Here is a 22,207-nt window from a genome sequence, read left to right as displayed (position 1 = left end):
GAAATCATTGTGGTGTCCATGAAGATGTGAAAAAATAGGCATAGATCTAGCTTACACATTTACCCAAATTATTCAAGCTAATTGTAGTAATGACGGATCAAACCTGTTTGACCAATAGTGGCAAGACACATAGGTATATAAGGACACCTGACAAAGTGTGTTTTACGGCCCTGACGAGAACGTGGGTCTCCTCGGCTGTGAACCGCTCCTGGCGTACGCCTGGCAAATCCGCCGTTATAATAGCAATCCGCCATGGAACAAGCACCCCTGCTCATAAAGGGACTGTGAAATTTACATTTATTAATTTAGCTGACGCTTTTATCCAAAGCGACTTACAATTGCTATATATGTCAGAGGTCGCACGCCTCTGGAGCAACTAGAGGTTAAGTGTCTTGCTCAGGGACACATTGGTGTCTCACAGTGGATTCGAACCCGGGTCTCTCACACCAAAGGCATGTGTCTTATCCATTGCGCCACACCACGCCTAGATGACGCTCTGATTGGTTTATTTCACGTTACGCCCCAAACCACACCTATGAGTAATGAAGCTACTTCAGACCAACACATTTTAGATCCGCCCACAAAGTTACTTGCGTTTCGCGTTTGATACGTGCGTTTCAGATTGTTAAAATAGGGCCCCTAGAGTCATAAAGAACTAATAGTTCTGCTTGTAATGTATCAAACCTCTAGTATTGCTAAATGTTAAAGTTAATCATACAGCAAAAACCCAGAACACCTTAGCAACCATATAGCAGTGACCTAGCAACCACTCAGAACACTGTAGCAGTTGCAAATCAAGACCCCAGCAACATGCTGACATCACCACAGCATGACTCATGTTTCCAGCAGAATTTCTGCAGATCTGGTTCTAAGAACAAACCGAAGTCGTGTGTTTGTAGGCAGGAAGTTCTCCGGTCGTCTCAGATTGTCTCCGAGCAGACGTCAGGATTCCAGCCAATCAGAGCGCAACCTGTGAGCAGTTCAACAACTCTGACGTCACATACGGCTTCCTGTATCCACCCAGTGAGTGTGTGTCATGAGATGTAAACTCATCTAATATCTAAATTTTGTTGATCTTACTGTGAACGTTGTATTATTTTAAACTGTTCTGAACTGGTAATGTTTAATCATCAGTCATAACTGGATGTTCAGTGAAGCATCAGTCTGCTCTCTGGTGACGTATGCAGGATCCTCCAATCACTGAGTGCGGTTTAAGCTCCGCCCCTGCAGCTCACGCTCATCTGCATACACTGTTGAGAGCCACGCCCACATCTCTACAGCCAATCAACAACAGATACACAGAACCAAGCCCCGCCCTACATTCGTTCTATAAACCGTTACACTCCAGTGTTATTTTAATATTATTAATAGACTATTATCATCTTAAACTTATTTTAGTCACTTTCCATGGCAAAACTTAAAATGTTCATCTAATATTTATATTTAATTCTAGCTTTATTTTAGTTAATAAAAAATAGCTTTACTTTGTTTTATTTAACAATAATGACCCTGGTGCACCTGCTCAACCTTATACAGACATTTGTACCCAGAAGTGAGATTGATCTGACTAAGCCTCAGTTTGTGGATGTATAACGTAAAGTTGTTACACTGTAGTGTGTTCTGGGCTTGATGTCTGTGACCGGATCCATGTATCGGAGTAAAGGTGTGTGTGTGACCGGTTTGTGTTGGCAGATCTGAACAGCTCGTCTGAAGATCAGTTCGACGCACTGACACTTGGAAACGTGGTGCCGATGTTCCCACAGTTCAAGAGTGAGTGTTGAGTGTGCAGTGAGTGTGTGCAGTGAGCGTGTGTACAGTGAGTGTGTGTGCAGTGAGTGTGTGTGCGGTGAGTGTTTCTGCAGTGAGTGTGTGTACATTGAGTGTGTGCACATTGAGTGTGTGCAGTGAGTGTGTGCAGTGAGTGTGTGTGCGGTGAGTGTTTCTGCAGTAAGTGTGTGTACGGTGAGTGTGTGTACAGTGAGTGTTTCTGCAGTGAGTGTTTCTGCAGTGAGTGTGTGTGCAGTGAGTGTGTGTACAGTGAGTGTTTCTGCAGTGAGTGTGTGTGCAGTGAGTGTTTCTGCAGTGAGTGTGTGTGTGCAGTGAGCGTGTGTACGGTGAGTGTTTCTGCAGTGAGTGTGTGTACAGTGAGTGTGTGCAGTGAGTGTGTGCGGTGAGTGTGTGTACAGTGACTGTTTCTGCAGTGAGTGTGTGCAATGAGTGTGTGTACAGTGAGTGTTTCTGCAGTGAGTGTGTGTGCAGTGAGTGTTTCTGCAGTGAGTGTGTGTGCATTGAGTGTTTCTGCAGTGAGTGTGTGTACGGTGAGTGTGTGTGCAGTGAGTGTGTGTGCAGTGAGTGTTTCTGCAGTGAGTGTGTGTGCAGTGAGTGTTTCTGCAGTGAGTGTGTGTGCAGTGAGTGTGTGTACGGTGAGTGTGTGTACAGTGAGTGTGTGTACGGTGAGTGTGTGTACAGTGAGTGTGTATACAGTGAGTGTTTCTGCAGTGAGTGTGTGTGCAGTGAGTGTTTCTGCAGTGAGTGTGTGTGCAGTGAGTGTTTCTGCAGTGAGTGTGTGTGCAGTGAGTGTGTGTACGGTGAGTGTGTGTACAGTGAGTGTGTATACAGTGAGTGTTTCTGCAGTGAGTGTGTGTGCAGTGAGTGTTTCTGCAGTGAGTGTGTGTGCAGTGAGTGTTTCTGCAGTGAGTGTGTGTACGGTGAGTGTGTGTACAGTGAGTGTGTATACAGTGAGTGTGTGTACAGTGAGTGTGTGTACGGTGAGTGTGTGTACAGTGAGTGTGTATACAGTGAGTGTTTCTGCAGTGAGTGTGTGTGCAGTGAGTGTTTCTGCAGTGAGTGTGTGTGCAGTGAGTGTGTGTGCAGTGAGTGTGTGTACGGTGAGTGTGTGTACAGTGAGTGTGTATACAGTGAGTGTTTCTGCAGTGAGTGTATGTGCCGTGAATGTTTCTGCAGTGAGTGTGTGTGCAGTGAGTGTGTGTACGGTGAGTGTGTGTACAGTGAGTGTTTCTGCAGTGAGTGTGTGTGCAGTGAGTGTTTCTGCAGTGAGTGTATGTGCCGTGAATGTTTCTGCAGTGAGTGTGTGTGCAGTGAGTGTTTCTGCAGTGAGTGTGTACGGTGAGTGTGTGTACAGTGAGTGTTTCTACAGTGATTGTGTGTGCAGTGAGTGTTTCTGCAGTGAGTGTGTGTACAGTGAGTGTTTCTGCAGTGATTGTGTGTGCAGTGAGTGTTTCTGCAGTGAGTGTGTGTACAGTGAGTGTGTGTGCAGTGAGTGTTTCTGCAGTGAGTGTGTGTGCAGTGAGTGTGTGTACAGTGAGTGTGTGTGCAGTGAGTGTGTGTGCAGTGAGTGTGTGTGCGGTGAGTGTTTCTGCAGTGAGTGTGTGCAGTGAGTGTGTGTACAGAGAGTGTTTCTGCAGTGACTGTGTGTGCAGTGAGTGTTTCTGCAGTGAGTGGGTGTACGGTGAGTGTGTGTACAGTGAGTGTGTGTACGGTGAGTGTGTGTGCAGTGAGTGTTTCTGCAGTGAGTGTGTGTACAGTGAGTGTTTCTGCAGTGAGTGTGTGTGCAGTGAGTGTTTCTGCAGTGAGTGTGTGTGCAGTGAGTGTTTCTGCAGTGAGTGTGTGTGCAGTGAGTGTTTCTGCAGTGAGTGTGTGTGCAGTGAGTGTGTGTATGGTGAGTGTGTGTGCAGTGAGTGTGTGTATGGTGAGTGTGTGTACAGTGAGTGTTTCTACAATGAGTGTGTGTGCAGTGAGTGTTTCTGCAATGAGTGTGTGTGCAGTGAGTGTTTCTGCAGTGAGTGTTTCTGCAGTGAGTGTGTGTGCAGTGAGTGTGTGTATGGTGAGTGTGTGTGCAGTGAGTGTGTGTATGGTGAGTGTGTGTACAGTGAGTGTTTCTACAATGAGTGTGTGTGCAGTGAGTGTTTCTGCAGTGAGTGTGTGTGCAGTGAGTGTTTCTGCAGTGACTGTTTCTGCAGTGAGTGTGTGCGTAGTGAGTGTGTGTACAGTGAGTGTTTCTGCGGTGAGTGTGTGTACGGTGAGTGTGTGTACAGTGAGTGTTTCTGCAGTGAGTGTGTGTGCAGTGAGTGTGTGCAGTGAGTGTGTGTGCAGTGAGTGTGTGCAGTGAGTGTGTGTACAGTGAGTGTGTGCAGTGAGTGTGTGTACAGTGAGTGTGTGCAGTGAGTGTGTGTACAGTGAGTGTGTGCAGTGAGTGTTTCTGCGGTGAGTGTGCAGTGAGTGTTTCTGCAGTGAGTGTGTGTGCAGTGAGTGTGTGCAGTGAGTGTGTGCAGTGAGTGTGTGCAGTGAGTGTGTGCAGTGAGTGTGTACAGTGAGTGTTTCTGCAGTGAGTGTGTGTACAGTGAGTGTGTACAGTGAGTGTGTGCAGTGAGTGTGTGCAGTGAGTGTGTGCAGTGAGTGTGTGCAGTGAGTGTGTACAGTGAGTGTTTCTGCAGTGAGTGTGTGCAGTGAGTGTGTGCAGTGAGTGTGTGCAGTGAGTGTGTGCAGTGAGTGTGTACAGTGAGTGTTTCTGCAGTGAGTGTGTGTACAGTGAGTGTGTGCAGTGAGTGTGTGCAGTGAGTGTGTGCAGTGAGTGTGTGCAGTGAGTGTGTACAGTGAGTGTTTCTGCAGTGAGTGTGTGCAGTGAGTGTGTGCAGTGAGTGTTTCTGCAGTGAGTGTGTGCAGTGAGTGTGTGCAGTGAGTGTTTCTGCAGTGAGTGTGTGTGCAGTGAGTGTGTGCAGTAAGTGTTTCTGCAGTGAGTGTGTGTACAGTGAGTGTGTGCAGTGAGTGTGTCTGCAGTGAGTGTGTGCAGTGAGTGTGTACAGTGAGTGTTTCTGAAGTGAGTGTGTGCAGTGAGTGTGTACAGTGAGTGTGTGCAGTGTGTGTGTGTGCAGTGAGTGTGTGTACGGTGAGTGTGTACAGTGAGTGTTTCTGCAGTGTGCAGTGAGTGTTTCTGTAGTGAGTGTGAACAGTGAATGTTTGTGGATCTGATGGCTTGTTGTGTGTCTCTGCAGTGTGTGTGTGTGTGTGTGTGTGTGTGTGTGTGTGTGTGTGTGGATTTGATGGCTTGTTGTGTGTCTCTGCATTGTGTGTGTGTGTATCCGATGGCTTGTTGTGTGTCTCTGCAGTGAGTGTGTGTGTGGATCTGATGGCTTGTTGTGTGTCTCTGCAATGAGTGTGTGTGTGTATCTGATGGCTTGTTGTGTGTCTCTGCAGTGAGTGTGTGTGTATCTGATGGCTTGTTGTGTGTCTCTGCATTGAGTGTTTGTGTGTATCTGATGGCTTGTTGTGTGTCTCTGCAGTGAGTGTGTGTATCTGATGGCTTGTTGTGTGTCTCTGCATTGAGTGTGTGTGTGGATCTGATGGCTTGTGTGTCTCTGCAGTGAGTGTGTGGATCTGATGGCTTTTTGTGTGTCTCTGCAGTGAGTGTGTGTGTGTATCTGATGGCTTGTTGTGTGTCTCTGCAGTGAGTGTGTGGATCTGATGGCTTTTTGTGTGTCTCTGCAGTGAGTGTGTGTATCTGATGGCTTGTTGTGTGTCTCTGCAGTGAGTGTGTGTGTGGATCTGATGGCTTGTGTGTCTCTGCAGTGTGTGTGTGTGTGTGTGTATCTGATGGCTTGTTGTGTGTCTCTGCAGTGAGTGTGTGTATCTGATGGTTTGTTGTGTGTCTCTGCATTGAGTGTTTGTGTGTATCTGCTGGCTTGTTTTTTGTCTCAGCAGTGAGTGTGTGTGTGTGTGGATCTGATGGCTTTTTGTGTGTCTCTGCAGTGAGTGTGTGTATCTGATGGCTTGTTGTGTGTCTCTGCAGTGAGTGTTTGTGTGTATCTGATGGCTTGTTGTGTGGCTCTGCAGTGAGTGTGTGTGTGTGGATATGATGGCTTGTTGTGTGTGTCTGCAGTGTGTGTGTGGATCTGATGACTTGTGTGCGGTGAGTGTTTCTGCAGTGAGTGTGTGCAGTGAGTGTGTGTACAGAGAGTGTTTCTGCAGTGAGTGGGTGTACGGTGAGTGTGTGTACAGTGAGTGTGTGTACGGTGAGTGTGTGTGCAGTGAGTGTTTCTGCAGTGAGTGTGTGTACAGTGAGTGTTTCTGCAGTGAGTGTGTGTGCAGTGAGTGTTTCTGCAGTGAGTGTGTGTGCAGTGAGTGTTTCTGCAGTGAGTGTGTGTGCAGTGAGTGTGTGTATGGTGAGTGTGTGTGCAGTGAGTGTGTGTATGGTGAGTGTGTGTACAGTGAGTGTTTCTACAATGAGTGTGTGTGCAGTGAGTGTTTCTGCAATGAGTGTGTGTGCAGTGAGTGTTTCTGCAGTGAGTGTTTCTGCAGTGAGTGTGTGTGCAGTGAGTGTGTGTATGGTGAGTGTGTGTGCAGTGAGTGTGTGTATGGTGAGTGTGTGTACAGTGAGTGTTTCTACAATGAGTGTGTGTGCAGTGAGTGTTTCTGCAGTGAGTGTGTGTGCAGTGAGTGTTTCTGCAGTGACTGTTTCTGCAGTGAGTGTGTGCGTAGTGAGTGTGTGTACAGTGAGTGTTTCTGCGGTGAGTGTGTGTACGGTGAGTGTGTGTACAGTGAGTGTTTCTGCAGTGAGTGTGTGTGCAGTGAGTGTGTGCAGTGAGTGTGTGTGCAGTGAGTGTGTGCAGTGAGTGTGTGTACAGTGAGTGTGTGCAGTGAGTGTGTGTACAGTGAGTGTGTGCAGTGAGTGTTTCTGCGGTGAGTGTGCAGTGAGTGTTTCTGCAGTGAGTGTGTGTGCAGTGAGTGTGTGCAGTGAGTGTGTGCAGTGAGTGTGTGCAGTGAGTGTGTACAGTGAGTGTTTCTGCAGTGAGTGTGTGTACAGTGAGTGTGTGCAGTGAGTGTGTGCAGTGAGTGTGTGCAGTGAGTGTGTGCAGTGAGTGTGTACAGTGAGTGTTTCTGCAGTGAGTGTGTGCAGTGAGTGTGTGCAGTGAGTGTGTGCAGTGAGTGTGTGCAGTGAGTGTGTGCAGTGAGTGTGTACAGTGAGTGTTTCTGCAGTGAGTGTGTGTACAGTGAGTGTGTACAGTGAGTGTGTGCAGTGAGTGTGTGCAGTGAGTGTGTGCAGTGAGTGTGTGCAGTGAGTGTGTACAGTGAGTGTTTCTGCAGTGAGTGTGTGCAGTGAGTGTGTGCAGTGAGTGTTTCTGCAGTGAGTGTGTGCGTGCAGTGAGTGTGTGCAGTGAGTGTTTCTGCAGTGAGTGTGTGTGCAGTGAGTGTGTGCAGTAAGTGTTTCTGCAGTGAGTGTGTGTACAGTGAGTGTGTCCAGTGAGTGTGTCTGCAGTGAGTGTGTGCAGTGAGTGTGTACAGTGAGTGTTTCTGAAGTGAGTGTGTGCAGTGAGTGTGTACAGTGAGTGTGTGCAGTGTGTGTGTGCAGTGAGTGTGTGTACGGTGAGTGTGTACAGTGAGTGTTTCTGCAGTGTGCAGTGAGTGTTTCTGTAGTGAGTGTGAACAGTGAATGTTTGTGGATCTGATGGCTTGTTGTGTGTCTCTGCAGTGTGTGTGTGTGTGTGTGTGTGTGTGTGTGTGTGTGTGTGTGTGTGTGTGTGTGTGTGTGTGTGTGTGTGTGTGGATTTGATGGCTTGTTGTGTGTCTCTGCATTGTGTGTGTGTGTATCCGATGGCTTGTTGTGTGTCTCTGCAGTGAGTGTGTGTGTGGATCTGATGGCTTGTTGTGTGTCTCTGCAATGAGTGTGTGTGTGTATCTGATGGCTTGTTGTGTGTCTCTGCAGTGAGTGTGTGTGTATCTGATGGCTTGTTGTGTGTCTCTGCATTGAGTGTTTGTGTGTATCTGATGGCTTGTTGTGTGTCTCTGCAGTGAGTGTGTGTATCTGATGGCTTGTTGTGTGTCTCTGCATTGAGTGTGTGTGTGGATCTGATGGCTTGTGTGTCTCTGCAGTGAGTGTGTGGATCTGATGGCTTTTTGTGTGTCTCTGCAGTGAGTGTGTGTGTGTATCTGATGGCTTGTTGTGTGTCTCTGCAGTGAGTGTGTGGATCTGATGGCTTTTTGTGTGTCTCTGCAGTGAGTGTGTGTATCTGATGGCTTGTTGTGTGTCTCTGCAGTGAGTGTGTGTGTGGATCTGATGGCTTGTGTGTCTCTGCAGTGTGTGTGTGTGTGTGTGTATCTGATGGCTTGTTGTGTGTCTCTGCAGTGAGTGTGTGTATCTGATGGTTTGTTGTGTGTCTCTGCATTGAGTGTTTGTGTGTATCTGCTGGCTTGTTTTTTGTCTCAGCAGTGAGTGTGTGTGTGTGTGTGTGTGGATCTGATGGCTTTTTGTGTGTCTCTGCAGTGACTGTGTGTATCTGATGGCTTGTTGTGTGTCTCTGCAGTGAGTGTTTGTGTGTATCTGATGGCTTGTTGTGTGGCTCTGCAGTGAGTGTGTGTGTGTGTGGATATGATGGCTTGTTGTGTGTGTCTGCAGTGTGTGTGTGGATCTGATGACTTGTTGTGTGTCTCTGCAGTGAGTGTGTGTATCTGATGGCTTGTTGTGTGTCTCTGCATTGAGTGTTTGTGTGTATCTGATGGCTTGTTTTTTGTCTCAGCAGTGAGTGTGTGTGTGTGTGGATCTGATGGCTTGTTGTGTGTCTCTGCAGTGAGTGTGTGGATCTGATGGCTTGTTGTGTGTCTCTGCAGTGAGTGTGTGGATCTGATGGCTTGTTGTGTGTCTCTGCAGTGAGTGTGTGTATCTGATGACTTGTTGTGTGTCTCTGCAGTGAGTGTGTGTGTGTGTGTGTATCTGATGGCTTGTTGTGTGTCTCTGCAGTGAGTGTGTGGATCTGATGGCTTGTTGTGTGTCTCTGCAGTGAGTGTGTGTGTGGATCTGATGGCTTGTTGTGTGTCTGCAGTGTGTGTGTGGATCTGATGGCTTGTGTGTCTCTGCAGTGAGTGTGTGTGTGTATCTGATGGCTTGTGTGTCTCTGCAGTGAGTGTGTGTATCTGATGGCTTGTTGTGTGTCTCTGCAGTGAGTGTGTGTGTGGATCTGATGGCTTGTTGTGTGTCTCTGCAGTGAGTGTGTGTATCTGATGGCTTGTTGTGTGTCTCTGCAGTGAGTGTGTGGATCTGATGGCTTGTTGTGTGTCTCTGCAGTGAGTGTGTGTATCTGATGGCTTGTTGTGTGTCTCTGCAGTGAGTGTGTGTGTGGATCTGATGGCTTGTTGTGTGTCTCTGCAGTGAGTGTGTGTATCTGATGGCTTGTTGTGTGTCTCTGCAGTGAGTGTGTGGATCTGATGGCTTGTTGTGTGTCTCTGCAGTGAGTGTGTGTATCTGATGGCTTGTTGTGTGTCTCTGCAGTGAGTGTGTGTATCTGATGGCTTGTTGTGTGTCTCTACAGTGAGTGTGTGTATCTGATGGCTTGTTGTGTGTCTCTGCAGTGAGTGTGTGTGTGGATCTGATGGCTTGTTGTGTGTCTCTACAGTGAGTGTGTGTATCTGATGGCTTGTTGTGTGTCTCTGCAGTGAGTGTGTGTGTGGATCTGATGGCTTGTTGTGTGTCTCTGCAGTGAGTGTGTGTATCTGATGGCTTGTTGTGTGTCTCTGCAGTGAGTGTGTGTGTGGATCTGATGGCTTGTTGTGTGTCTCTGCAGTGAGTGTGTGTGTGTGGATCTGATGGCTTGTTGTGTGTCTCTGCAGTGTGTGTGTGTGTGTGTGTGGATTTGATGGCTTGTTGTGTGTCTCTGCAGTGAGTGTGTGTGTGGATCTGATGGCTTGTTGTGTGTCTCTGCAGTGAGTGTGTGTATCTGATGGCTTGTTGTGTGTCTCTGCAGTGAGTGTGTGTATCTGATGGCTTGTTGTGTGTCTCTGCAGTGAGTGTGTGTATCTGATGGCTTGTTGTGTGTCTCTGCAGTGAGTGTGTGTGTGGATCTGATGGCTTGTTGTGTGTCTCTGCAGTGAGTGTGTGTATCTGATGGCTTGTTGTGTGTCTCTGCAGTGAGTGTGTGGATCTGATGGCTTGTTGTGTGTCTCTGCAGTGAGTGTGTGTATCTGATGGCTTGTTGTGTGTCTCTGCAGTGAGTGTGTGTATCTGATGGCTTGTTGTGTGTCTCTGCAGTGAGTGTGTGTATCTGATGGCTTGTTGTGTGTCTCTGCAGTGAGTGTGTGTATCTGATGGCTTGTTGTGTGTCTCTGCAGTGAGTGTGTGTATCTGATGGCTTGTTGTGTGTCTCTGCAGTGAGTGTGTGTGTGGATCTGATGGCTTGTTGTGTGTCTCTACAGTGAGTGTGTGTATCTGATGGCTTGTTGTGTGTCTCTGCAGTGAGTGTGTGTGTGGATCTGATGGCTTGTTGTGTGTCTCTGCAGTGAGTGTGTGTGTGGATCTGATGGCTTGTTGTGTGTCTCTGCAGTGAGTGTGTGTATCTGATGGCTTGTTGTGTGTCTCTGCAGTGAGTGTGTGTGTGGATCTGATGGCTTGTTGTGTGTCTCTACAGTGAGTGTGTGTATCTGATGGCTTGTTGTGTGTCTCTGCAGTGAGTGTGTGTGTGGATCTGATGGCTTGTTGTGTGTCTCTGCAGTGAGTGTGTGTGTGGATCTGATGGCTTGTTGTGTGTCTCTGCAGTGAGTGTGTGTATCTGATGGCTTGTTGTGTGTTTCTCCAGGACTCTGGCAGTATTTCCAGGAGGTTCTGCTGCTCAAATACGCGTCTCAGTATAACGGTATTAACGTTGTCTCTGGCCCGGCGTATGACTACAACTATGACGGACGCTTCGACTCTCCAGATCAGATCCAGGAGTAAGTGTGATCAATTTCTGTAAAGTGTTCCCCCATGTTTAAATGTGACATATTATGCCCCTTTTCACCAGATGTAATATAAATCTATGATGTCCCCAGAATGTGTGTGTGAAATTGTTCAGAAGAGGGCGGAGCCTTTACATCCAGAATCCCAGAATAACCAGTAGCGAGTGCAGCCTTACGGAGAGACTCAGGAAGAGCTTCTGAATGTTAGTGGAGACATTTGTGTAGTTGTTGTGGAGTTACATTGATCATCTCATCATCATGTTGAACTTCTCCACAAGTGTCCACAGTTCCTGAGGTGTTTATAAGACAGCGGTGACATGTTCTGGTCAATAGTGTTCAGTGCTCGTCTGTGCTCAACCACAGAACAGTTTCAGGCTTTGCTGGATCTTTATCGTTGTGTTAGAACTGGTCTCTGTTTATGAAGGACTAAAAATGACAGAAGGAAAAATAAATAAATAAATAAATGTAGAAATAATAGTGAAAAATACATTTTGGTAATACAAATGGCTATTTCTGTATTTTTACATGTATTTATTTTTTTATTTATGCATTTCTATATGTATTTATTTATGTATTTATACATTTATTTATATATGTATGTATTTATTTATATATTTATATATGTATTTATTTCTACATTTATTTATTTCTGTATTTCCACATTTCTACATTTATTTATTTCTGTATTTCCACATTTCTACATTTATTTTTCCCTGTGCTTGTATGCTAATTGACCTATGGCTAAGCCACGCCCCCTCCACTCACTCGGACAAACAGTCAACATTCGGTAACAGGCGCTATGGCAGCTGTCACAGTAGGAGACATTTCACAGGAGGCAATTGATGATTTTTGGAGACAGAAAGATTATATATCATCTCGAAGTCACCAAAGGGGCCTTAACTATGCATTGGAGGGTTATATTAATAATTTTATTATTGAGAAGGTCGATAAGCTTCAGCTCCAGACAAAGATTTACAGTTCACAGTGTAAACGTTATAGTTTGGTGCTATTTCGCTTCAAACGCTCGCTTTATATGCGCGTCCTATTCGCTTTGGACGCGCGAATGGATTCAAAATGTTCAAGCGTCGAACTAGACGCGATATGCGCGAATTTGACGCTCTATTCGCGTTTGGTGTGAACGCAGCATAATGAACAGGCTGCGATGTCAAGATTGCAATGCTGGAATGTGTGTGTGTTTGTGTTAGAGAGAGAGAGGCGCGGGCGCGATCGAACAGTGGAAACATAAAAACATAGGCCTACTCCATTTTGTTCATACAGGACATCATTAAAACGGCAAATTGTTTAGCCTAACATTAGGTGCTTTTGTCAAACTGTAACCTACAACTGTCACCCAACCAAAATCACACACATACACGCTGTTTAAAAGCAAAAATGACAAGAAAAAACATATAAAAACATATAAAAACGAATGAAAACTGACTAACTGCAATGCATTTCAATGGACGTGGAAGCAGAGAATGTCCAAGTGTATTGGGTTAGCTATGCGCACTGTGATTGGCTCATCGCGTTTGGGGGCGTGGCTTAGCCATAGGTCAATTAGCATACAGGCGCAGGGAAAAATAAATAAGTAAATGTAGAAATGTGGAAATACAGAAATAAATAAATGTAGAAATAAATAAATGTAGAAATAAATACATATACAAATAAATATATATATATATATATAAATACATACATATATAAATAAATGAATGTATAAATACATATAGAAATGCATAAATAAATAAATACATGTAAAAATACATAAATAGCCATTTATATTACCAAAATGTATTTATTTTCACTATTATTTCTGCATTTATTTATTTATTTCTACTTTTATTTATTTATTTATTTATTTATTTAATCATTTTTAGTCCCTCATGCTGTTGTCGCAAATGTCGGCTGGTGTGTGTAAACGTGCAGATTAAGGGCCGGTAATATTATAATAAGATCCTCTTCATACGTCAGAAGGGGAAAGATTTTTTGACATGCTTGCAGAGAAAGGTTCACCAGAACAGAGTTACTGGGTTTCACTTTTCACGTTTTCTGTGTTGGTAGAAGCGGACGATTACAGCACTTACACACGGACAAACTCAGGTTTTCATGACATGTCCCCTTTAAAGATCTGATTCCTTGCGCGTCTCACAGTGCTTGTGTTCAGGTATGTTGCAGGTTCGTCTGTTCCTCTTCCCACTCATTATTTCGCGGTGCTGACGAGCTGCCGGAACGAGACGCAGGCGGTGGGAGAATGTTCCGGGGAACTTCAGAGCGTTTCTTTCCTTCTGCCGCACAGAGATGAAAACACAGAGAGCTGCGCTGTGAGTGACACACACACTCACACACACACACACTTCCTACTGATACTCTCACTTCCTGTTTCACAAGCTCATCCTCACACACTGGATGTGGAACGAGACACTTGACTTTGAGCGTAATTGAATCCATCATTCTGTTCGGTTCTCCTCAGTGAATCAGGGTGATTCGGAACTACAGTCAGGATGATTCAGTTTGTTCTTTTAGTGTTTATCAGGTGTTCTCTGGTGTCACGCCTTGACATATTAGTATATATGAACACACCTTAAATATTCTTGTTTTCATATTAATAATATAATTCTGATCAGTTTTTATTTTTCATCAATATTTTTCATACATTTTTTTTTATTCATTAAGTAGAAATTTTTTAATACATTTTTATTTATTAATGATTTATTTTATTTAATTTGTCAATGCCATTAAGCTCTAAAACTAACAACTTCTCGGTTTTATTTATGCATAATAATTTAAATGATATAAATTATACAATTCAATCGATATTTATTTATTCATTCATTATTTTTATTTATTTAAAAATGTTTCATAAATAATTAAAATTTTCAGTGACATTAAACTGTAAGACTAACAACTTCACTGTTGTATTCATGCATATTAATTGAAATGATATAAATGATACAGTTCATTGATATTTTTATGTTCACATTGATATGTGAAATTGTGTCGAAAGCTGCACTCAAGTCAAGCAGAACAAGAATAGATAACAAGCCGCCATCAGCAGCCATTAGCAGATCATTAGTCACTCTCACTAGTGCAGTTTCCGTAATTCCGTGCAGGACGGTAATTATCTAAATTGTTAGGGTCTGCGCCAAGTTTCTTTAGAAAAGGGGTCATGGCAGCTATTTTAAAAGATGTTGGAACAATCCCGGAGCTAAGAGAAGGGTGAGTAATATGAGTTATAAGAGAAGATAGAGAGGGAAAACAGGCCTTTACCAAATGAGTTGGTATAGGAGCAAGTAAACATGCGGAAGAATTAGATTTATAAATTAACTGAGAAATTTCTTCTTCGGATGGCAAGTTAAAAGAAGAAAGGAAGGAGAGGAGAAAATGAATTGAGACACTGTGTGGCGAACTACAGTAAGCGTAGCCAAAGAGACCAGTTGTTGGTGGAGCCTCAGGTCATGCTTGTGATGACATGTACCAAGTTTGGTCTGAATCCGATAAAGCGTTGCGGAGATACAAGCCTTACGTCTGTTTTCGCAAGCGCTACGTAAAATTTGTTCGTGGGTTTATCGAAAACGGTTTGACGAATCAACTTGAATTCCATAACTTTTTGTCAGCATGGTCTGGAGATGATCTGGTTCAATTTTCAACTGAAATCGGAGCAACGGCCTAGGAGGAGTTCGAAAAAGTAGGCTTTACAGAAAATTCAAAATGGCGGAAAGATTTTGTTTCTAGCCCTTGTGGTTCAAAAGTTATTAGCATAAACATGAGTGCAACTTTGGACAGTTGGTGGCGCTAGAGGGATTGGTTTTAAGACACCAAATTAGCTATGGTAACAGATTGGACTGTCCTCTATCAGTGTGCCAAATTTCATAACTTTCCCGCAAGCGGTTCTATGGGCTGCCATAGACTCCCAGAGTGGAAGAAGAAGACTAAGAACGGGAACAGATACAATAGGTGCCTCCGCACCTTTGGTGCTTGGCATAGACAGTAAAAGAAATGGACACAGCGACCCCATTGGATTCAACAGAGACAAGTGAGGTCAATTAGAAGCACTCTCTTCCTGATGGCTGAGCGTACTGCGCAGACTCACACTGAGCTTGACGACGTAGATGTGACGTGAGCAACCCGTCTGTCTTCTAGTAGCTGTGCCAAGAGAAATCTGAATCATTCCCTTCCGAATCTTGCAGAGATGGAGAGTGTGAGTAGGAGGTGTCCATGAGCAGGAGCAGGAGCAACTTTTGCTAAGTATTCTGATTATTTTGTCATTTTGCCTCCACGTCCCCCCGATTGCCCGTGAGCTTCTCCTCCTGTCCATACGGTAATCTCTCTACTGTGTGGTTATGACGCAATCGTTAGCCTATTTTTACAAAAACTGCTTCTACGGGGCCATAACGTAAGATACAAGGTAATGGAGCCTTTTATACATTTTCGTGTTTCTTTAGAAATAAATAATGGACAAATGAAGTCTTTAAACGCCTCAGATGTAAAGTTATTCGCTGTCAAAGTGACGCCAAAATGAATGGGAGTCAATGGACTGCTAACAGCAGGTGATGGTCTGCTAATCAATGGCGGCGCCCAGGGAAGCTTAAATTTTTTATGAAACATTGCCCCCCTGGTGCTTGGCTCAATAACAACCTGCTATCAGCAGCCATTAACAGATCATTCGTGACTCACTAGTGCAGTTTCCGTAATTCCGTGCAGGACGGTAATTATCTAAATTGTTAGGTAAGTTTCTTAAGAACAGAGGGCATGGCAGCTATTTTAAAAGATGTTGGAACAGTGCCGGAGCTAAGAGAAGTTACAAGAGAAGATAGAGAGGGAAAACAGCCCTTTACCAAATGAGTTAGTACAGGATCAAGTAAACATGGAAGAATTAGATTTATAAATTAACTGAGAAATTTCTTCTTCGGATGGCAAGTTAAAAGAAGAAAGGAAGGAGAGGAGAAAATGAACTGAGACACTGTGTGGCGACCTACAGTAAGGGTAGCCAAAGAGGCCAGTTGTTGGTGGATGGTAGTTATTTTGGCATTGAAGAAAGACATACATTTATCACATTGAGTGTGTAAGAAGTGTCAGGAGGTTTCAGAATACGATTTACAGTTGAATACAGTGCTTTAGTATTACCATCTCCAGACTCAATTAAATGTGAATAGAAAACATTTTTGGCAGCATAAAGAGCATCTTTGTAAAGATGAACATGTTCACTATACAGCTCTCTGTGTATCATAGCTCTCTATGTATCGAATCAGTTCGTTTATAAAGGCGTTGCAAACGCCGGCCTCTGGTTTTGAGCTGGCGAAGTTCAGGAGTGAACCAGGGCGCAGAATGAGTGAAGGATACAGAGTTTTAAGAGGGGCAAGAGTGTGAAGGAGCTGCTGTAGTTCAGTTATAACAGGAGACCAAATTGTCAGGAGAAGTGAGATGGTCACTGAGTGGAAGATCAGTAATTGCGGCAGTCAGAACGTTAGCATTAAAAGAAAGCAATTTATGATCAGATGTGGGTATGACATCTGCAGTACAGTCCAGAGGTGTAACACCTGAACAGCAGAGTGTGGCCTTTGGAGTGAGATGGAAAGTTCACAGATTGTTGAAGACCAAAACTTGGTTTAAAAAAAAAAGAATTGAAATCCCTTGTGAGTGGGTTAATGGCATGGCAGTATCCACATGAATGTTAAAATCACCCAGGAGAATAAGATTGTGTGATAAGGTACACAGATGGGTTAAAAATGCACAAATGTGTAAAAATGTATTTATTCAAACGAGTGGTTCCATACATTATTACAGGACGTGTGCAAGTCAAGAAGTTCCATGAACGCAAACATTCAGAGCGCGCGCCCCGAAAACCAGTGTCTCTGCGCGCCAATACTTTAAATGAGGTCCATGCGTTCGGTCTTAAAGGGACAGCAGTCTAATAAAAAGTTTTGGGTCCGAGTCCACCTTTGTCGAGTCCAAGTCCTTACCAATCAAGTCCATATCCAAGTCCGAGTCCAAAGAGGGCCGAGTCGAGTCCGGCCGAGTCCACAAAGATTTCAATGATTTGAAATTGACCTTTCACAAAGACCCGCCCCTCTTAGTTACTGTTGCTAAGTCCGACAAGCCATTCCGCTCTCACTCCACACATCATGTTCTCACACAGTGAAAAATATATTGCGGAGCAAAGAGGACACTGACAATACACCAACAGACAAGACAGAGCAGGTTCCTTTTGGTATGAAATAAACTCTCAACTTTAAAATTATGTCATTTTTATGAAATTCAAACAATAAATACCATTTTGTGGCGTTTAATGTGTAGCGCCTTAGTTCAAGCAGCATGTGAACTGATCATCTATTTTAGTTATAGCACGAATTAAACATGAATGAACATTAGAACTGCAAAAAGATGTCCATACACACCTTTTGGTTTTGGTTTGGTTTGTTTGTCAGACAAAAATGGCGGATATCTGCATTATGATTGGTCTCAGCTTTCAGAATCTGCAAGGTAATGCTCAAGAATGCAAAACAATGCATTAAGAGCCAGGGGTAAATGTTTGAGCAAGAAGATGGTGATGTGTATATTTTTCTTATTTTCTTTTACATGTTTATATCTTATTTAGCCTCTGAAGGGCAGTACTAAATTAATTAATTGATTTTTAAACAAAATAAGAACAATTTACACGCCCTGGCCTTAATGGATGTTTCCTTCTTGAGCATCACTGAATGTTTGCAGCGTTTGTAATAGTTGTGTCTGAGTCCCAGTGTGAAAAGATGGATCTCAAAATCATATAATCACTGCTAGTATGGAGTCGATGAATGTGCAGGAGCTGGAGGATTCTGAAGACCGTTGGGCAGTTTAAGTGTTCGGGACAAACAGGGGACTCATGAACAACCATTACAAAAAAACTAACAAAAAAACAGTTCATTCAGGTAATGAATCAGGTAATAACAGGTTAAATAAAAAATCAAGTTAATGTGTAGTTTGTCTTGTATTTTGTGTTTGTATTTTGTCTTGTGGACTAGGCTATACTTAAACACATGTAATGTGAAAAAGCTTTTTCAGGGCAGTAAAAAAAAAAAAAAAGAAAGTTTTTATGATCCTTATTATTAAAAAATAAATAAAAATAACATTTTGGAGGTTCTGCAAAGTGTATGTAAACTTACGACTAAAGTGTAAATGTAACAAAAATCATAACAATATTAGAAGCCAAAATATTGCTATGGTTGTCGTTTTCATGTTGCTATGGTTACTAGGGGTGGGAATCACCAGAGGCACCAACTTTTTCCAAACGCAAAGGAAAACTGTCAACATCTGTTTGTTCATGTCACATCAATTTTATTGCCGCAAAATGTGATTGTCAAGCGGACTAACTAACAAACACTTACATGAACCTGTGATAAATGTTGCATACACCTGGCAAACTGAACTGTTTGCATTTAAGGTAGACTAGACTGTAATACAAACAGGTATGCAGTGCTGTGTAACTACAGGTATTTTTAACAATACAACTTGTACAAAAAAAAAAAGGTGTGCAGACCCTTCAGCCACTAGGGAATTAGTAAAGCAATAACTGTTGAACTTAAATAAAAAAACATGTAGTCTTACTTTAAAATAAAATGTTAAATTTAAATTAAATAAATAAATAAAACATGTCCTCTAAAATGTGCTACAGTTTGCTGCCAACCTTGGTCCTAAAAAGAGTTTGGACAGTGAAGAAATGTCAGCATTTTTGCTCAGAAAGAGGAGCTGATCCACATGCTCTGAGCTTAGAGTGCTCCTTTGTGCTGTGACGATGTCTCCAGCCGTCGAGAAGACTCTTTCAGCTGAGATGCTAGTCCCTGGGATACAAAGGGATCTTTTTGCCAGCTTGGCCAGGAAAGGATAGACTCGCTCATGTGATTTCCACCAGCTTAGTGGATCTTCTGTGAGGGCCAGTGGTGTGACCTCCTGGTATCTTTTCACTTCATCCTCGGCTATGGCAGATAATGATTTTTGTGGGGCTCCAACATCACCATAAGTCTGACCAAGTAAGTCTGTTAGCCCACATGACTTCCTCATCTTGGCTGGAATGACAGGGGGTCCGGGATCCTCTTTAGTGTAGCCAGGTTCCTCCTGATGCTCCTGGACTTGTTGACAAGTTCTGCATAATTAAGGGTGTGTCCACTTTTGAGTGACAGGTGGATTGTCGCTGATGTCAATGCTAGCCGTTTGTCTGCTGTTAGCCGCGTCACTTCACCTCAAATGTTAGCTGCTGAACTTGCCATCTCTGCCGTGTTTGTGCTTTTTCGGGATTATTTCATTCAATTTAATACACCCATTACTTCGCCCACGGCTTAGGATCCCGTCGTTGTCGTCGAGTATCGTTCGAGAGAACCAGCGCTGTATTTCAGCTGTTTTCCTCAGTGAACATGCACTAATGGATGTCTGACAATTTAGTTGCTTTTTGGAGTTTTCAGATTTAAAAACGTCAATAAAGGCTCGTTCGTTCTGCTCTCACGGAACAGATAGATTATAATATGCTTATGTACCGTCAGATGAAATCCTGCAGGTGTCGCCGCTTTCTCCGTCCATGCAATAAATGCACATCTTTGAATGAGCGCGGATTTCTAGTGCGTTTACTTGATCTTCATAGGCAATATATCTATGGTTTAACCCGTTTGAGAGGCGGCCAAAATCAGAATTTAAAACGGACTGAATAAGCTCTCTACGAACTCGACGAGCGATGCCGCGCTGACGGACCATAGACTATAAAAAAAGAGTGACTGACATACACACACACACACGTCACACACACTCTCTCAGAGTAATAGTTACTGCATAATACATTTTCAACTAGCAGAATAGTACAGAATCACGATACAGTCTCACTTGTTAACTATTGTAATATTTCGAAGGGCAAAAACAGGAACTTTTAATTGGCTTTACATCATCAACTGTCACTTTAGCGTGAGGCCCTGTGCAGTCACAGACTTGGTACTTTCCATAGGGTACTTTCAGTAGCATATCATTACCTCCCAAGCCTGAGCTAACTCGATCACGTCGAGCGGTGAGCGTGGTTTCAGATAGCCAGGCTCCTCCAGCTCCACTCACGCCCCGCCTCTTTGTCCATTTTCTGTTATCCGGGAGTGACACAAGGTGACGCGAGGCCAAGATGGCGACGGCCAACTCCGCCCCCTTTAGGCTTCAAAAATGCTCTTCAGAAACCTACGGGTGACGTCACGGACACTACGTCCATACCTTTTTACAGTCTATGTTCTGAACACACATTTAGAGCGAGTTCTCTGCATGGTGACTCTAAAACGCCTCTGATTGGCCACTGCGTTCATGCGCGTAATATACATGTCTGTGATTGGCTACAATGCTCAACGCTGAAACAACACAATGTAAGTAGTTTCGTTTCGTTTTTGAATAATAATATATTGTGTCCTCCAGTGCCCGGACTCGACTGTCGAGTCTGAGTACAAATTCACCCGAGTGCGTGACAAGTCCGAGTTCATCAAAATTAGACTCGAGTCCCGACAAGTTCCCCAACTCTACTAATAAACCTGCTGCTGTGTTTTAATGTTAATCAAACAAAGGACTAATACATTACTCACTGCTCTTGACTAAATAGGCTACTATTTGTAAATTTACAAAAAGATCCATCTATATTTTCATTCAGTAATGAATATGCAGTGTTTTTTTTTCCAAATTTGATTGATTACTGTAGTTTTTGTTGTTGTATCAAAATTGGAATAAAGAATTGATATTTCTCTGGTGTCTAAACATCTGTTGCACTGAGCTGATCCTCAGCGCTGAGCTGTGATAGTAACAGAAGCCCATACGGTGCATTTTAGCAGGTTTAATTAAGCATCAAAATAACTGAAGGAAATATTTATTTGATGAACAAATGAAGCCAACTAATATGATTTATATTCTTTTGGTTTCTCTAATATATATGTAAAAATTACAAATGCAGTGAAGATACAGGTTATACGGACTCGTTCTGGAAAAAGAGAGTGCTCAGTCATGCTTCTCTGTGAAGCTGCACTGAAATATGACGTAACGTGTAAGTGAATCATGTGACGTTGACACAGGTGCGTCCCATGATGCTCATCCAACTAAACAAAGAGCTTTTGTCATTGTTTTGGTTGCTTTGGTTCCAGCTTCTGTCTGGTCTCTGACATGAATGCGTGACGTCGCAATAACCTCGTTTCCCACCAACAGAAACAATGAGGGAAACACAATGAAGCTTTACGTGATGTGACACGAGAACTCGAGTCATGAGAGATCCTGTGACTGTCTGTGTGCAGGATGACCAGCCGGAGTCCCAGTGGGTGGAGCCTCTCCTGTGGATGCACCAATCACGTGTGAGGGATGTGGAGTGGATCACGGGATTGGACTTTTTCCAGGACAGCAATCGTCCAATCGCTGAGCTCCTCCGCCTTAAGACCCGCCCCACTGCCGCCATCCACCCCAAAGATTGAGTCGCTGGGCGCCACTGATGCCTGTTTGTGATTTATATTTAATTATAAGTACCTCTTATCATAATGTATTTATTGAATGTATTATATTTCTCAGTCAGAGCATCTCTGCTGTAAAGGGGAAAATAGATTTCATTCCCGTTCCTGCTCTTATTGGCTTATTAATTATGTCACGTCACACGCTGCAAAAAAACAATAAATGCTTAATGAGTATTTCTGTCATTGTTTTCCAGTTAAATTAGATACAAATCTTTACATTCACTTGAGAAGCAACTTTCTGCATAGTGGACAAAACACTAATCTATAAAAAATCAATCATACATCTAATACAGCAAGTGTTCAGCGGCTGAGATGTGGGAAGAGCTTCACCGTCGAGTCGTGGAAAAGCTTTCAGTCAGCGGAGAATAGTCCAGCAAACCTCAGTCGCTCTCAGCAACAGTGGAGACGTGATGTCTGACGCGTGTCTCAAAACTCTACATTATTTAAATATTAAATATCTCAAGGATGTTTAGACACTTCAAACTTCAAGTGAAAAAACGAATTGGAAACATTTTATGAAGTAATTTCTGTGCGTCACAAAATGCATTAAAATGACTTGAAAACATCTCTTTGTGTCTCGTATTTGTTTTGGCTTCCGGCAAGTGTGTGTTACTGGATGAGATCAGATGTGCTGGGAATATTAGAGTGAACGAGTGATTATTCCGGTCAGGATGATGATGGATCCCGGCACCAGCCCGTCCCGAAGACTTATAGACTCTGACCTGTGAGTGAGTGAGTGTGTGTGTGTGTGAGTGTGTGAGTGTGAGTGTGTGTGTGTGTGTGTGTGAGTGTGCGTTTGATTTATATTGCATTGTGGGAACCAAATGTCCCCACAAGGATAGTAAAACCTGAGATCACCTCCATTGTGGGGACCAGCCAGCGTGTGTGTGTGTGTGTGTGTGTTTGTGTGATGAGTAGGTTTAGGGGTAGAGTTAGTGTGTGTGTGTGTGTGTGTGTGTGTTTGTGTGATGGGTAGGTTTAGGGGTAGAGTTAGTGTGTGTGTGTGTGTG

The 22,207-nt window shown here is 43.6% G+C and overlaps 1 protein-coding gene across 1 annotated transcript in view; it reads left to right on the top strand.

The window, feature by feature from the left end:
- Positions 1–21,370, top strand: part of LOC311299537 (venom phosphodiesterase CdcPDE) — a 57,369-nt gene extending 35,999 nt beyond the window's left edge. The window contains exons 21-25 of the mRNA XM_084423126.1: positions 900–1,023; positions 1,693–1,770; positions 10,581–10,713; positions 12,884–13,040; positions 20,988–21,370. Of these exons, the coding sequence (XP_084279252.1) occupies positions 900–1,023; positions 1,693–1,770; positions 10,581–10,713; positions 12,884–13,040; positions 20,988–21,161 (666 nt within the window). The 3' untranslated portion in view covers positions 21,162–21,370. The remainder of the gene's footprint in view (positions 1–899; positions 1,024–1,692; positions 1,771–10,580; positions 10,714–12,883; positions 13,041–20,987) is intronic.
- Positions 21,371–22,207: the final 837 nt, after the last annotated feature.

Source organism: Rutilus rutilus, assembly GCF_951802725.1.
Source record: "Rutilus rutilus genome assembly, chromosome: 11".
Taxonomy (NCBI): Eukaryota; Metazoa; Chordata; class Actinopteri; order Cypriniformes; family Leuciscidae; genus Rutilus; species Rutilus rutilus.
This window is presented reverse-complemented; position numbering and strand designations above follow the sequence as displayed.